General features: G+C 43.4%; 1 protein-coding gene across 1 annotated transcript in view; it reads left to right on the top strand.

The window, feature by feature from the left end:
* adamts6 (ADAM metallopeptidase with thrombospondin type 1 motif, 6) overlaps window positions 1–15,899 on the top strand; it is a 304,519-nt gene that overhangs the window by 143,133 nt on the left and 145,487 nt on the right. Inside the window, exon 10 of the mRNA XM_048598741.1 lies at window positions 5,562–5,703. Coding sequence (XP_048454698.1) covers window positions 5,562–5,703 — 142 coding nt within the window. The remainder of the gene's footprint in view (window positions 1–5,561; window positions 5,704–15,899) is intronic.

Raw genomic sequence — 15,899 nt, 5'->3', positions numbered from 1 at the left:
CGGAATAAGCACAGATGAAACTGCTCAACTGAAGTCACTTTGGCTTATTCAGCAATCCAGCCCTCTCCAAAACGACCAAATGAAAGAGGACCTGCCTGCCATCATCAGAGCAGCAATGCATACAGAGTTCTCTCCTGGTCCAGGACCACTTCCATACCAAGAAATGTCCACAGAGACTGAGCAATCAGCAACTGTACTCCTCCTGGCACTGAAAGATTGATTAGGAACTGGAGAAGATTCTGATGTAGAATTTAGCACTTTTATCAAGAGAAAGCACTGGAGAAAAATTCTGAGCATTTGTAAAACATTAAGCTAGATTGAAGTTCTTACCATTTAGTGCAGAACGATTCCTTCAGATTTAGTAGGGCACTTGGAGCTTGATCTCCGACCAGCCATGATCTTATCAAAATAGGCACAAGCCCCGAGCTAACCTCCTTGTGATCCCATGTCCCTCAGAAAATACCAGGCTTTCATCCTTTTGCCACTTATTAAAGTGTGAAATATGGCTGTGGGAGACTTTCACAGTAAGTCAGAGTTTTTCCCTTCTATTGACTTACCAAAGAGCACTGAATCTTACAGCTTGGAGTCAGATGCTCTGCTCATTTCTGTGGTTGGGTCAAGGGTTTTTGTGGTGCAGGGTGCAGTGAGTAGGGGTGTAGGGGGGTGGTACATAAAGTAGATCTCGTGGCAAACTGCCACCTTTCTGCCCCCCCCCGAGCTCAGCCCCATAATACACTACTTCAGCAGATGCCAAAATTGGCTACTGGCTTGTCATAGCTGAGTGAGTAATTAAAGATCAGTGAGCCTTGTTGGTAATCCTGTTGACCATAATACTCTGCCCATGCCAAAGTATGGTTTGCAGGTGCAGTCCAGGTGGCCTGGGTGGGTCATTTTCTATGGCATACACTAAAAGAAATAAGAAGGAAGCAGATCACTTCATTCAGGTGAATAGCCACAAAGACCACATTCCCCTCGACTAGGCTGTCAGCCCCACCATCTGTTATGCCACCAGCCCCACAAACCCCCGTACCCTGTTGCTGGACTGTAAGATCCCTCATCCCCCATTATCACTGATCTTCCCCGTGCAGTATTATCTTCTTTGGGCCTGTTCCTGTATTTCTGGCAGTGCCCACTACTGAACGCAGTCATTGCTGATCTGATGGAGCTGCCGACTAGTCAGATTGACCAATTCTTCCCCAAGGCTGGAATTCCTGCCACTGAGGCGTGGAATCCCCCTATTAGCCAACTTAGCCAACATGACCAAATTAACCTGCTCACAGTGTGTGACGGTGGGGTGGGCTTGGTGGTTGGCTTCCATGGAGCAAGTCAGCTTCGGGCCATCTCTTCCAGGACAGGAGCACTCCATTCCTCTGTAAGCAGCAGCCCAGTGATTAATAACAGGAAACATTTAAAATAACTTCATCTTTAAGGATCCTCTTGTACTGCTGAATGCTTGCTTGCAGTTAATTTCTCAGTGAAGATGAAGGCAATAATTTAATTGCTTTCACTGATAATGAAACTTCAGTAAATCTTTTTAAAGCCAGCTGAAATCCAAAAGAACATCCGAACATTAAAGCACATGTCTGTTTAACAATTTCCTTCACACGTAGTTTATCTATAATAAATGGTGGTAATTCTGGGATCCAACCACATGGAGAATCGGGCCTCAAAAGCCCATCATTTGCATTTCAGCTGAAGCTCCCGCACAGAATAGCTTGAGCCAGATGTTGCTTTTCGGATTTTGGGTCACAAATAACCTTCGTAGATCTTTGGTGGAGTTCTTTGGTAATGTTACTCTTACCTGTCTCATTGTGTGTGGAAGCTGGGGAAAGGGTTCAGGAACTGTGCAGTATTAATCGGTATAAGGGCTGCCCTAAAAAGTTTAGTTTTTCACTGTGCAGCTGTGTGTTTTACCTTTAGTCTCACTTTTAATCACACAACCAGATGTAGGTATGTTTTGATTGAAAACAAATAAAGGAACCTTTTTGGCCAAATTAAGATTATGTTCTATATAGTCTGGAAAATTGTTCCACATGTTCCTTGGTTCTGTCGCAATTTTTGACCCTATCTATCACGTCTGGAGATTATGCGGATGTTAGTGGATAGAGTGTTCTGTGGTATACTATTTCCAAACCACACAAATTAATGAAATTTAGTACTGTCGTCATAAGGTAATGGAGAATCACAATTTTTAACAAATGTTGGTACACCTTGATTGTATTAACCATCTTAATAAACTGATAAAAAATAAACATTTAAGGGTAACATAATCATGCTTATTGAGGAAAGTGAAATAATATATAATTTATATTTAAAAGAAAATCTGTCAATTAAATATTACAGTGAGCATAATGGACTGAGGGAAGGTTGTATATTCTAGTTGGGCATTTTGCAAAGCATGTGAGAAAGTGTTAAAGTAACTTATTGAGCTTATTTAAGCTGTACAGTTAGATTGAGACCTTAAGTTTATTTGCTGTCTGCAACAAAAACAACTTGCATTTATATAGCACCTTTAACGTAATAAAGTGTTCCAAAGTGCTTCATAGGTGCATTATCAAACAAAATTTGACACTGAGCCATATAAAAAGAAACTAGGAAAGATGACCAAAGTTTTGTCAGAGATAAGATTTAAGAGCATATTGAAGGAGGAAAGAAAGGTAGGGAGGTGGAAAGGATTCAGATTGATTGCAGAGACATAGTGTAGCTGCCAATGGTGCAGCAAGTTAAATCATGCCGGAATTGATGCAGTGCATATACCTTGGAGAGTTAAAGGGCTTGAGGAGTTCATAGAGATAGAAGTAAGGCCATGGAGATATTTGAAACATAGAATAAGAATTTTAAAATTGAGGCATTGTTTACTGAGAGCCAGTGTAGCTTAGTGAGCAGAGAGGTGATGGGTGAACAGGACGTGCTGCAAGTTAAAGCATAGGCAGTTGCGCCTTGGATGAACTCAAGTTTCCAGAAGATGGAAGGTAGGAGACCAGCCAGAAGTGTTTTGTAATAGCCACGTCTAGAAATAACAAATGTATGGACAAGGGCTTCAATTGCAGTTAAGTTGAGGTAGGAGCTGTGTCAAGTAATATTGCACTTGTGGAAATAAGTGCTCATGTTGATAATGGGGATGTGTGGTCAAAAAAGTCCAAGAGTTAAATATAATGCCTCAATTGGTTAGGTTTGTTTCAGGCCTGGACAGTTAATTGGGAGAAGAATGGATTCAGTAGCCAGGGAAGGAAGTTTGTTGAGAGACCAAAGACAATGGGCTGAAGATGACTGGACCTGTAAATTAGCCTGTCATTAGTAGAGTGACTGCCTGTCCACTCCTACACCTCTTATACCTACTATTGGGAGCATCGGAGGGAACTGTTAGACGGGTCAGCCGTCCCTGTCCTATTTCAGGGCTATTTTGAGTGCATAAATAATGGCCAGTGAAGGACTTCATTCTGCCACTACGTGGATTAAACTGGTAGTTTAGATTCATGCCAATTGAACAGCCCGGCAGGTTTTCATGTGTGGACTAGTGTTAGGAAGGGAGGGATCTTTTCTTAACCAGTGCTCTGTTTGAATGTGCTCCTGGCCTGTAAATCATCCACTACCTCTAGTCCCCCTCCTCTTGTGGCATCTCAAACCTTGGATCAAACCCCTCTCACAAGACCTCCCCCACAAATCCTTAAATACTGAGATCATTCTGATAAATCACAGCTTGCCTCCTCAATGCCTACGTGCTGATCATTGTCCATGTTGGAGTTACTGTATGGGAAAGAGCTTCTGACCTTGGAGTGACTGACAGAACTTCATGTCCCTGAGAGGCTGAAATGCCTCCTCAGCCTATTAACAGCCAAATGGCAGGCACTCCTGTTGAGGGAGGCAGGTGTCTTGTATACTTGCCCCCAATGGCTTTGATCTTTCTGATATTTAGTGATAGGAAGTTTCTGATCATCCAGTCTAGAATGTTGGTCAAACAGCCTGACAACTTAGAGACAGCGGAGGAGTCGGGAGGTACAGCCATGGGGTTCTAGCATATTCTGATGACACATATATGTAGAAAAAACGTCAGTCTTTCAGGTGGTCTCACCAAGTGACAGGAAGTATTTGAGAAATAAGAGGAGCCAAGCATAAATCCTTAGGGAATACCAGAGGTAATTCTGCTGGAGCAGGAAGAGAAGCCATTGCAGGTGGTTCCCTGGTCACGATGAGATACATTGAAATAGAATGAGTTGACAGTAGTCAGATCCAGCTTATTTAATATTTTAGAAATCAACTTTTTAATGTTGATAGTTTCTCATTATTATAATGATCAAATAATTCTTCTTTTTACTATTTTGTGACATCTACAAGAGTACCTTGTACAAAAGCACTACATATAATTTTCATGCATTTCAAGGATATGTTTAAGCTATGTTTTGGATTAAATCTGTGGCAATAAATAGGAACAGGGTGAAAAGAAATATTCTTCAAATATCAGTAGACTGAATTTTATGTAACGCAGAACTTGCCCACCTTGCAATTAAAAGGTTGGTCAGGAGCATGCCTACAAAAAAAAGACATACTTCTTCCCAGTCAGTTTATTCTTGGCATGATGTTAAATGGCTCAGGGCTAGATGTTGTCTTCCATCTGGGCAGGATGTCTTGCCTTAGAGAGCTGCTCGTTAATTTAGTTAGCTGGCTGCTGTGTTCACCATCAGCTCCACGTTTGTGTTAGCCATTGTTGGGCCTACAGTCACAACCCAAAGAAAAGGAGGTTATGGAAGTCAGATTTCAGGTAGGTCTGGGGCTTTTGACTTTAATGGAGGGTCTGACCTCTGGTTACCTCATAGGAGGTACTTCTCCCCACCTTTCCCAACAGCAACATAGGTGAGGAAATGGCCTAGTGGTATTATTGCTGGACAGTTAATCCAGAGACCCAGATAATGTTTTGAGCACCAGGGTTCAAATCCTGTCACGGCAGATGGTGGAACTTGGATTCAATAAAATCTCTGGAATTAAGAATTTAATGATAACCATGAATCCATTGTTGATTGTTGGAAAAACCCATCTGGTTCACTAATGTCCTTTAGGGAAGGAAACTGCCATCCTTACCTGGTCTGGCCTCCATGTGACTCCAGACCCACAGCAATGTGGCTGACTCTGACTGCCCTCTGGGCAATTAGGGATGGGCAATAAATACTGCCTAGCCAATGACGCCCTTATCACATGAATAAATGAATGAAAAAAAAACCTCACTCAGTGAAAGCTGCCGGGCTACCTAACAACCATAGATCGCCTCCAGCTGTGGGTACAGTTATGGGTGTGGCCAGATGAGACATCCGAGGGCCATCCATTGCTTCCATCACCTCTGATAAAATGGGAGATAGGTCAGGGAGGAGGGGAGGGAGAGAGACAGAAAAATGGTTAGCAGGCCACGCATTGCATTTTACAAGTCATGCGCTTTCCAACGTGCTGTCATGACTTTGTAAAATCCAGCCCAAACTGTAATACTTTTCAAAATTCGCTCGATGTATTGCTAAAACGTATGTTGGAATCGGCAGTTTTCTCACATTATAAAATTTTTCATTTTGAAACAGTTCTGGGCGTGGAACTTGCCTGGATAATGAACCACCAAAACGTGATTTTCTTTATCCAACAATAGCACCAGGCCAGGTGTATGACGCTGATGAACAATGTCGGTTCCAGTACGGTACCACGTCACGCCAGTGTAAATATGGGGTAAGACATCTGAATCCTAACATTGCTCAATTGCAGTATTTTGTGTATTTCAGCAATCCTCTAGCAGTCATATGGACACTCCATGCTTCCTCCCCACCTTACATACAATGTAAATGGACAACCCATTTTCCCTTTTAGTTTGTGATTGCATTTAAATGGTTATGATTCAGTTGTCTTGATATTCTCATTAGTTTTATTGTTAGCATACAAGAAAACTAGCTACATGAAACATGCACAAAGTAAATACATTGCACGAACAGAGGCCATACACCATCCTAAAGACAAGATAATGCCTCTGACTCACTGTCAGATTCTAACAGATATCTGACAGCCTTTCAAAGTAGAACAAAGAACAGTACAGCACAGGAACAGGCCCTTCAGCCCTCTTAGCCTCGCTGACACATTGTGCCCTTCCATACTAAAACTGTCTTCACATACAGGATTCGTATTCCTCTCTGGGCCAGCATGGCGGCTCAGTGGTTAGCACTGCTGCCTCACAGCACCAGGGACCCAGGGTTGATTCTGACCTCAGGGGACTGGCTGTGTGGAGTTTGTGCATTCTCCCTGTGTCTGCATGAGTTTCCTCCAGGTGTTCCGGTTTCCTTCTACAGTCCAAAGATGTGCAGGTTAGGTGGACTGGCCGTGCTAAATTGCCCATGGTGTCCAGGAATGTGTAGGTTAGGTGCATTAGTGATGGGAAATGCAGGGTTAGAGAGAAGGGGTTTGGGTCTGAGTGGGATTCTCTTCAGAGGGTCAGTGTAAATTTGTTGGGCCAAATAGCCTGTTTCCACACTGTAAGGATTCTATTGATTCTAGTCCCTTCCTATTCATGTATTCATCCAGGTGTTTTTTGAATGCTGCTATTGTGCCTGCTTCCACCACCAACTCTGGCAGCACATTCCAGGCACTCACCGCCCTTTGTGTGAGAAATGTGGCTCGCACATCTCTTGTAAATATCTCCCCCTGCACCTTGAACCGATGTCCCCTAGGAATTGACCCCTTCACCCTGGAAAACAGCCTCATACTTTCCACTCAATCCATTTCATTCACAATCATATAAACTTCTACCAGGTACACCTCGTCTGTTTACCACCCCTGACCTGGAGGAGCATCTGACTTCTGCATGATACTTAATCCAGAGCATGGTCATATCTGGAAGCACACAATATAGGATCACTGGTACAAATGTTTATCTTATTCCGTCCAAACAACCAATGTTTTTCAAAACTTGTAAGGTGCTTGGACTTGTGAGCCCTCACAGTTTAGAATATGCTGCTGTGTTAACAGTTGCATCTTGTTAGTAGATTGTATCCACATAAGATGAGCTTCAATATTAAAACTGGCAATATTAAACTAACATTTATTAGAAAACTAACATTTATTAGAAAGCCTTGCCTGTAGTGTCTTTTTCCCAGTGGAAGGAAGAAGTCCTAAGGACCGGTACAACCTTTACAGAACTGATCTTTTCTGTGCACTTGGAACCTATTCCACATGATGAGATAGAATAATTTTACAATATCAATGTCAATTTTACAGTGGATCATTCATATTTTCTTACCTAAAACATTAGAATGTCTACTCCTCTATGTCATGCATTACACAGATCAAAATTCAAAGATTGGAGCAGAACTGATGGTTCCATCAGATTTGAGCATACATATCTTCTCAACTAACGTTTTGCTCAACGTTCCTTATTTCCCCTCACTGAGCTTGGCATTTTTTCCTCCCGTTTCCCTCAGGAGAAAAAAAATTGTGACATATTCTTTGACGTTTAAGATGACATATAAATGTAAATAATGCCCTTTAGTTCATCACTTTTTTGTACTGCATATCCATTGAAGATCACAGGACATCAGTGCATTTTCAGTCACAAACTTATATCAATGTACTTATGAAAATACTCAGCAAAAATTGTCTCCTCCCCAGTGTGGTGAGGGCAGTTGTGATAGAGTTGGGAAAATATGGTGAGAATGAAAAACATCAGGTTCTTGATGTGGAGAAAGATTTCTCCAATTTTCCAATCTAGGCTTAAATAACAAGTTCAGATTCTCACCATTGAGCAGCAATTACCTTATCTCCATGCATTTGCTTAATGTTAAAACACCAACGTGCCTGGTTTATATGCCAATGTTACTTCTCTTCATTTTAAAACCAGACGGTGCATGTTACCAATATGTAAATCAGAGAGAGTACCTGGCTTGTCCCAACCATATGTAACTGTTTCTTCATAACAATATGACTGGATAATCCATGGCCATCATTCTCCTTGACCCTTCATCCACACAACATGGCATTGGCTAACCATGTACTCAACATTTCATCATGCCTGCTCTCGGTCCAACTCACACGCCACTTCAATCCTTCAAACCTTTTCCTTGGAACTCAGCAACAACAATGCTTTATGTGCTTCTGACAGGTCTCTATGAGTGCAGGGACACACACCTATCTTATGGATCTACTAAAGATGTATCCTATGGCTCTTAGCTTGTTTTCTTAGCGCTCACTCATATTTGGAAGCTACCAGCCTCTATCTCAGAATCACAAAACTGTTACAATGCAGAAGCAGACAATTTGGCCCATTGTGTCTGCACCAACACTTCAAGTAAGCAATAATAACTTGTGCCAATCTCCTGCTTTTTACCCCTACCCTTTCACAATATTTCTATTGAAATAATCATCCAATCTCCTTTTGAATGTCTCAATTGAACATGCTTCCACCACATTCCCAGGCAGCACATTCATACCTTAGAGATAGTAGGTACTGTGAAGGCTGGAGTCTGAGATAACAAGGTGTGGAGCTGGCGGAACACAGCAGGCCAGGCCTGCTCCTCTGATGCTGCCTGGCCTGCTGTGTTCCTTCAACTTCACATTCATATCATAACTACTTGTATTGTGAAAATGTTTTTCCCTTACATTGCCCTTGCTCCTTTTGCATTTCACTTTAAATCTATTCCTTTTCATTCTTGTTCCTTTTACAAATGGGAACAGTTTCTCCCTCTCTACCCTGTTCAGCCCACTCATGATTTTGAAAACTTTTACCAAATCTCCTCTCAGACTTCTTTTCTCCAAAGGGAACAATCCTAACTTCTTCAATCGATTTACATAACTAATGTTTCTCATTCCTGGAATCATTCATGAAAATCACTTCTGTACTCTCTCCAATGTAATTACTTTTTTCCAATAATATGGTGCCCACAATGGTACACAATATTCTAGCGGAGGTCTAACAATTGTCTTGTACAACTTCAACATCACCTGCTTGCTCTTACACTCTCTGTCCCAATTACTAAAGCAGAGATTACAACTCACTTTATTAACTGCTTTCTCTGGGCTACATCAACATCCCACCTGCGACATGTGCCAGCAGTTGACATGGCAAGCTCACTGAACACAATCAAGCAAATGGCCTTGTGTGAAAGTCAAAGGGGAGGAATCCTTAGTCGGGTAAAGTCACTGGAATCAATCAGGAGGTACTGCCACAGCCAGTCAAGGGTTTTTCCAATTTCAGCCCAAGATTTTGGCCACAGTCACTCAGGCACTTGGTCCAAACAGATTCCAGGATCTTGTCCTTGCAGCATTTGAACTATAATCAGTCCTGCAATTAAAATGTAAGCAGTCCTGGGAATGCAGGAAAGATCGTTTGGCTTCTGTTGAGACAGGAATATGGGGCTTGGCCATGCTCATTTGGGACTGTTCTGGGGTGGGGGTTGTTGTCGTTGGCGGCACTGATTAGGGTGGGGGTCAGGGTAAGGGCGGAGGGGGGTGCGGTAGTTAGTCATGTGGATTTGGTTGGGGGCTTATAGGGACAGCCTGGGAATCCTAAAGAAGGCTATTTCAAGCCTGGGGCTGGTGGCCATTGTACTAGGTCATTGACGAATTGGTCACTGTAATGGAGGGCCATTGCTGATGGTAGGGTGAGACCACATAGAGAATGGAAGGCAACTGGAAGCTACAGAAGTGGGGGGCAGTGTTACTTTTAAACTGTTTTTAGGCATCCTGTGCACACCGATCCACATTCCAACACCGTTTCCAGCATTGACTTCTGGGTTCTGAAGCTACTGCCACTCACAGACCATGGCGATCCACACAAACAATTAGAGGGAACGCGGGTTGAGGTCAAGGATCAAAAGGGTCAAGGTAACTCTGGCCTGTACCTGGGAGCGGTGCAGGACCAGCAAGGCCTGCTGGGAAATATGCAGACTTTACTGAATTCCATAAAGTGTGTCATTGGAATTGAGGGGAGGCTGAAAAGTCATAGGGGCCACAGGGACACAGCAACACAAAGATAGGGAAAACTTGTGCATCGCAGACAGAGCCTGCAACTCACTCACACTCTGGTGAAGTTGGAGCCTTGTCATGTCTGAACAAAAGTCAACAGTGTAATAACTACGCAAAATGGCTGACATCACATGCAAAGTGACATGCGCTTTTTCTTTGTGGATGAAATAAAACTCTTGTAATTGGAGGCCCTTCTAGGGGCAGTTGCAGTAATCATGCCTCCATTGATTCAGTATTGCTATCCATCTGGCTTGTATTTGTACTTTATCGACGGGTTATTCATTGTCAAGAATGCACATTAAAAATTATGGCCTTAAGCAATCATGAATATTACATATGCACACTAACTTCCTCCTTGTGTCACCTAAGCAATTGTTTTGAGGACAATGTGCTTAAAAGAGGAACCTAAAGTTACCATTTCACAGCTAGACTTTATAGCAAGCACTTGAAGACGACATTTTGCAGATGTCAGATTCATAGACTGAACTCTAAGATGGAAGGACTTGTGTGTGATGTGGTAGAGAGTCTGTTCTTTTGATGGAGGGTTGTGTGCTATTATGGTGGCTTTACTGGCAGAATTCTGTTGCGAATGTAGCATAAAAACTTTAATTGTGTAACATACTTTTGAATGAGGTTGCATGTGTGAGAGTTCCTTTCGGAAGCATGACGTTGACCTCGTTGGGAATCTTCCTTGCTACACTGTGTGATAGGTTGTGAGGAATTCCTTCAATAGAGTAGCATTACTGTTCCAACATTCCCTATAGATTATCTGCTTATCTGAAAGATGGAGGATGTTGTTGCTGAAGTCACCATCCTCTGAAAACAATGTAGAGACAGCAGTTCCTAATTTGTCAACAAGCCCAGCAAGAGGCAGCAACTTCCAGCAGCAGCTGCACAATTTCCAGAGGGTGAAGCTGCAGCTGATGCTCGATGAAGTAGATGCCAGCAGAGGCCCCACATCTCGCTGCTACTTTTTTCAACTGTCTGAAAGACAGCTGGTTAAGGATGTCCCAGGTTATCATCTCTGAGCTGTGTCATCTGCTGAAGCAGCACTTAATACTATGACCCTGGATTTTTATGCCAGCATCTCATTTTGATGAGTAACCGGGGCTTCTGTGGGTTGCCCAATCTTTGACGCAAAAATGCATCTGGGATGTCACTGATGCCATTTTCTTTAGGTCACAGCGATTTGTATTCCCTGTGATGAGAAGAGACGAGCAGTTGGATTCTCCACCATCGCTGGCTTCCTTCAATTGCACAGCACTGTAGACTGTATCCACATTACTTTGAAAGTGCTCTACCACTAAACTGCAGAGTTCATCAATAGAAAGAATTCTACCCCATCAACATTTACATTGTGTTGATATTACGTAATGGTTGACCATTGATGCTAGATTGTGGAAGTGTGTGCCAGATAATCCTGGGAACTGTCATGGCTGTTACATATCAGAGAATTCACAGCTTCCTATCTCCTTCCAAGGTCCTGAAGCCATACAGGGATGGCTACTGGGAGACAGAGGCTACCTTCTCCAAACATGGCTCATGACACCTCTATAAAACCCTCTGGCAGAGGCAGAATGAACGTACAACCAAGCTCACACATCCACCAGGTGCATAGTGGAGCAGACTGTACACTTCCTTAAGATGAAGTTTCGATGTTTAAGCTGCTCCAGCACAGTCTTGCAATGTATCCCATCATTGTGGCATGCCAAACCCTGGATGCAGATGAAATGGGAGAGTTACAACAATTTTCTGAAGCCAAGGATCAAGGCATCAATTGGGAAGATTGTCCAAGACAGCACCACAGAGCAATGTACTGTCAAGCCTGGGAGACCAGGGAGAACCTAATTGAAACTCGCTACTGGGATGAGTGAACTGGGTTTAGTCTTCATCCAGTTGTTTCAAATTCAGTTGGTAAATGACAAGTAGCCCCTGCTTAATGCCAAGGACATGTGGACCATGTTATTTTTGCAGTCCATAATCATTTCTGTTTCTGAATAAATGTCTCATTATCCATCTGCTTGTCTCCTTGATATCTTTGTGTGACCCGATTTTGTACAACACATGTCCTACTAATTGTTCAGAAAATAAGTCAGACTGTGCACTCACATCATTTAGGGTTACAGTTAGATTGCTTTTAAAGCATCTGTCAGGATGTATTCCAGTGTTGTGCAGAGAAGTCTCTCATGATAGGCAGCAGGTTGAAAAGAATCTTGAAGAATCTTCTTTTGGCCCATCTATCAATGACAACTATGTTTCAGAGTGCGCATAGACTGCTAAATTGCCACAAAATGTTTGAGATGTGTTAGGACAGCATTGAAACTGCAAAGTTCAACACTTTTTCTGAGCAGACCAATGTGCTGTGAGGGAGAGTGGACATGTGTGCTGACTATTGTATCACTCCTAGCCTTGAATAGCAGTGCACTCCCTTTGAAAATCTGATAGAATAAAGCTTTCCTGACAGAGATGATTTAATTTGATTTGATTTATTACTGTACCAAGATACAGTGAAAAGTATTGTTTTGCATGCTATCCAGACAAATCATACCTTACATAAGTACATCAAGGTAATAGATTGGAATGCAGAATATAGTGTTACAGCTACAGAGAAGGTGCAGAGAGAGATCAACTCTAATAAATGAAAGGTCCGTTCATAAGTCTGATAAGAGCAGGGAAGAAGCTGTTCTTGAATCTGTTGGTACGTGTTTTCACGTGTTTCTTTTGCCGATGGAAGAGGGTGGAAGAGATTGTAATTGGGATGGGAAAGGTCTTTGATTATGTTGGCTGCTTTCCCAAGGCAGTGGTAAGTGTAAACGGAGTAACTGGACAGATGGCTGGTTTTTGCGATGGACCAGGCTGGGTTCACAGCTCGCTGTAATTTCTTGTGGTCTTTGGCAGAGCTTGCCATACCAAGCTGTGATGCATCCAGATAGGATGCTTTCTATGGTGCATCTGCAAAAATTGGTAAGAGTCATTGTGGACGTGCTGAATTTCCTTAGCCTCCTGAGGAAGTAGAGGCGTTGGTATGCTTTCTTGAACGTAGCATCGACATCAATGCATCAGGATAGATTGTTGGTGATCTTTATTCCCCGGAACTTGAAGCTCTCTACCATCTCCACCTCAGCTCCATTGATAGTGGGGGGCATGTCCTCCACTGCACTTCCCGATGTCGATGACCAGCTCCTTTGTTTTGCTGACATCGAGGGAGACTTTGTTGTCTTTACACCATGCCACTGAGCTGTCCATCTCCTTCCTATATTGTTTTGTTGTTGTTTGAGATCCAACCCACTACAGTGGAGTCATCAGCAAATTTGTAAATGGAGTTAGAGCTGAAGTTCGCCACACAGTTGGGAGTGTATAAGGAGTATAGTAAGCAGCTGAGAACACAGGCTTGTGGGGCACCGGTTTGAGGATCACCACGGAAGAGGTGTTGTCACCGATCCTTATGGATTGTGGTCTACGGGTCAGGAAATCAAGGATCCAGTTGCAGGGGAGAAGCGGAGTCCTAGGACTTGGGGTTTGGAGATGTTTGGTTGGAATTATGGCATTGAAAGCAGAGCTAAAGTCAATAAATAGGAGTCTGACGTAGGTGTCCTTGTTATCCTGATGTTCCAGGATGAGTGTAGAGCTAGGGAAATAGCTTCTGCCATAGACCTGTTGCAATGGTAGGCAAGTTGTAGTGGATCAAGGCAATCTGCGTGGCTGGAGCTGATGTGTGCTATTACTAACCTCTTGAAGCACTTCATAATAATGGATGTCAGAGCCACTGGGCGGTAGTCATTATGGCACGCTGCATGGCTTTTTTTGGCACTGGGATGATAGTGATCATCTTGAAGCAGGTGGGAACCTCACATCCGAGTAAGGAGAGGTTAAAGACATCTGCAACTATTCCCGCCAGCTGGTCTGTACAGGATCTGAGTGCATGACCGGGGACTCCATCTGGGCCAGTCGCTTCCTGTGTGTTTAAGAAGACCAATCTGATGTCTGTGGCAATGACTGTGGGTACAGGTGCACCCAAGGCCGTCAGGGTAGGTGACATCAATTCATTGATCTCCTGTTCAAAACGTGTGTAGGATACATTGAGCTCATTGGGGAGGGATGCATTGTTGCCAGTGATGCTACTCGACCTCACTTTGTAGCCTGTTATATGGTGTAAGCCTTGCCACAGTCAGTGTGTGTTCATGTGGAATATGCGATGGGTGGAAACATCACTGATTCCACATTCTCGGTCACAAGTTGCAAGTAAACATGTATTTTGAGTACAGGCTAGGCCCTAGCACATTCCCTGCCCATTGAGTTTAGTCCTGGTATTGTCCACTACAGTGCAGAGCCTTGGCTGCAGTCCTCAGTGTCACAGTTCAAAGATCCTGATGCCTGAGGAACAAAGAACAAAGAACAGCACAGGAACAGGCATTTCATTCTACCAGGACTGCGTGACACATGATGCCTTTCCAAATTAAAGACATTCACTTATATGCAGTCCATATCCCTGTACTCCCTGACTATTCATATATCTGTCAAGATGTCTTTTAAACGTTATTATTCTATTAATCTCCAACACCTCCAGCATCTCCTCTGGCAGCACATTCGAAACACTTAACATCTTCTGTGTAAGAAACTTGCCCCTCACATCTCCTTTAAACTTACCGCCTTTTATCTCAAACCTATGTCACTTAGTAACTGCCATTTCTACCCTGGGAGAAAGACTGCAACTATCCATTCTATCCAAGCCTCTCATTATTTTGTTAATTTCTATCAGGTTACCTTTATATAGAATTTTACAAAATTGTGAGAAGCTTGTGTAGAATGGATAGGATATTACCAGGATATTGGTGCCCTCCAGGTTAGGTACAACCTGCCTTCTTGTACAGATCCCACCTGCACCGGAAGAAATCCCAATCATCCACATACGTGAACCCTCCCTCCTACACCAACTCTTTAGCCACATATTTAACTATACTTCTTTCTATTCATGGCCTCACTGGCATGTGGCACAGGAAGTAATCCTGAGATTACAATCCTCGAGGTCCTGCTTTTCAACTTCCTACCTAACACCGTGAACTCCCACTGCAGGACCTCATCTTTCATTCTGCCTATGTTGTATGTACTAATATGGACCACAACCTTTGCCTGCTCACCCACCCCTTCAGAATACACTGTGCCCACTCAGAGACATCATTGACACTGGCATCAGAGAGGCAACAAACCATACTGGAGTGTCGCGTGTGGCCACAAAAATGACTGTCTGTGTCCCTGACTATAGAGTCCTCTATCACTACTGCTTTCCCATTGAGAGGTCATTCCCCCCAGCAGTATCCAACATGATATATCTGTTTGAGAGGGGAATGAGCACATGGGACTCCTGCACTGCCTGCCCACAATTACTCATCTTCCTGGTGGTCACCCAACTTTATTCTGTCTGTGTCGCCCTTATGCAAGGTGTGACTAACTCGCTGTACATACTACCCATGACATCTTCAGCCTCATGGATGCTTCATAGCGAGTCCATCCACAGCTCCAGATGCTCCATGCTGTCAGTCAGGAGCTGCAGCCGAAAACACTTCCTGCCTCTGTCGTCACTATGGATACGGGAAGTGTTCCTGATTTCCCATATATTACAACAGGAGCATTCCCGGGGGCTGGGTTCTCCTCCTATTGACTATTGACAAAACAAACCTTATTTACTGCCGACAATAATCCAGGAATTGATTACACAACCTTACCCACTTGTCACCAAATTCAGTCTGCAAACAAGTCTGCAAACCTGCTTCCTGAGCAGCCAAGCCTCAGTCACTCTTTAAGCTGTGATGTCACCTCTGGAACTCCACCCCTAGATTCACCCCCAGGTTCGCTCTGACTGACCCCACTCCTCAGGTATTTGTCCTGCTGTTCACCCCCAGGTTCGCTCTGACTGACGC

This window comes from Rhincodon typus, chromosome 1 (assembly GCF_021869965.1).
Source record: "Rhincodon typus isolate 14 chromosome 1, sRhiTyp1.1, whole genome shotgun sequence".
NCBI lineage: Eukaryota > Metazoa > Chordata > Chondrichthyes > Orectolobiformes > Rhincodontidae > Rhincodon > Rhincodon typus.
This window is presented reverse-complemented; position numbering and strand designations above follow the sequence as displayed.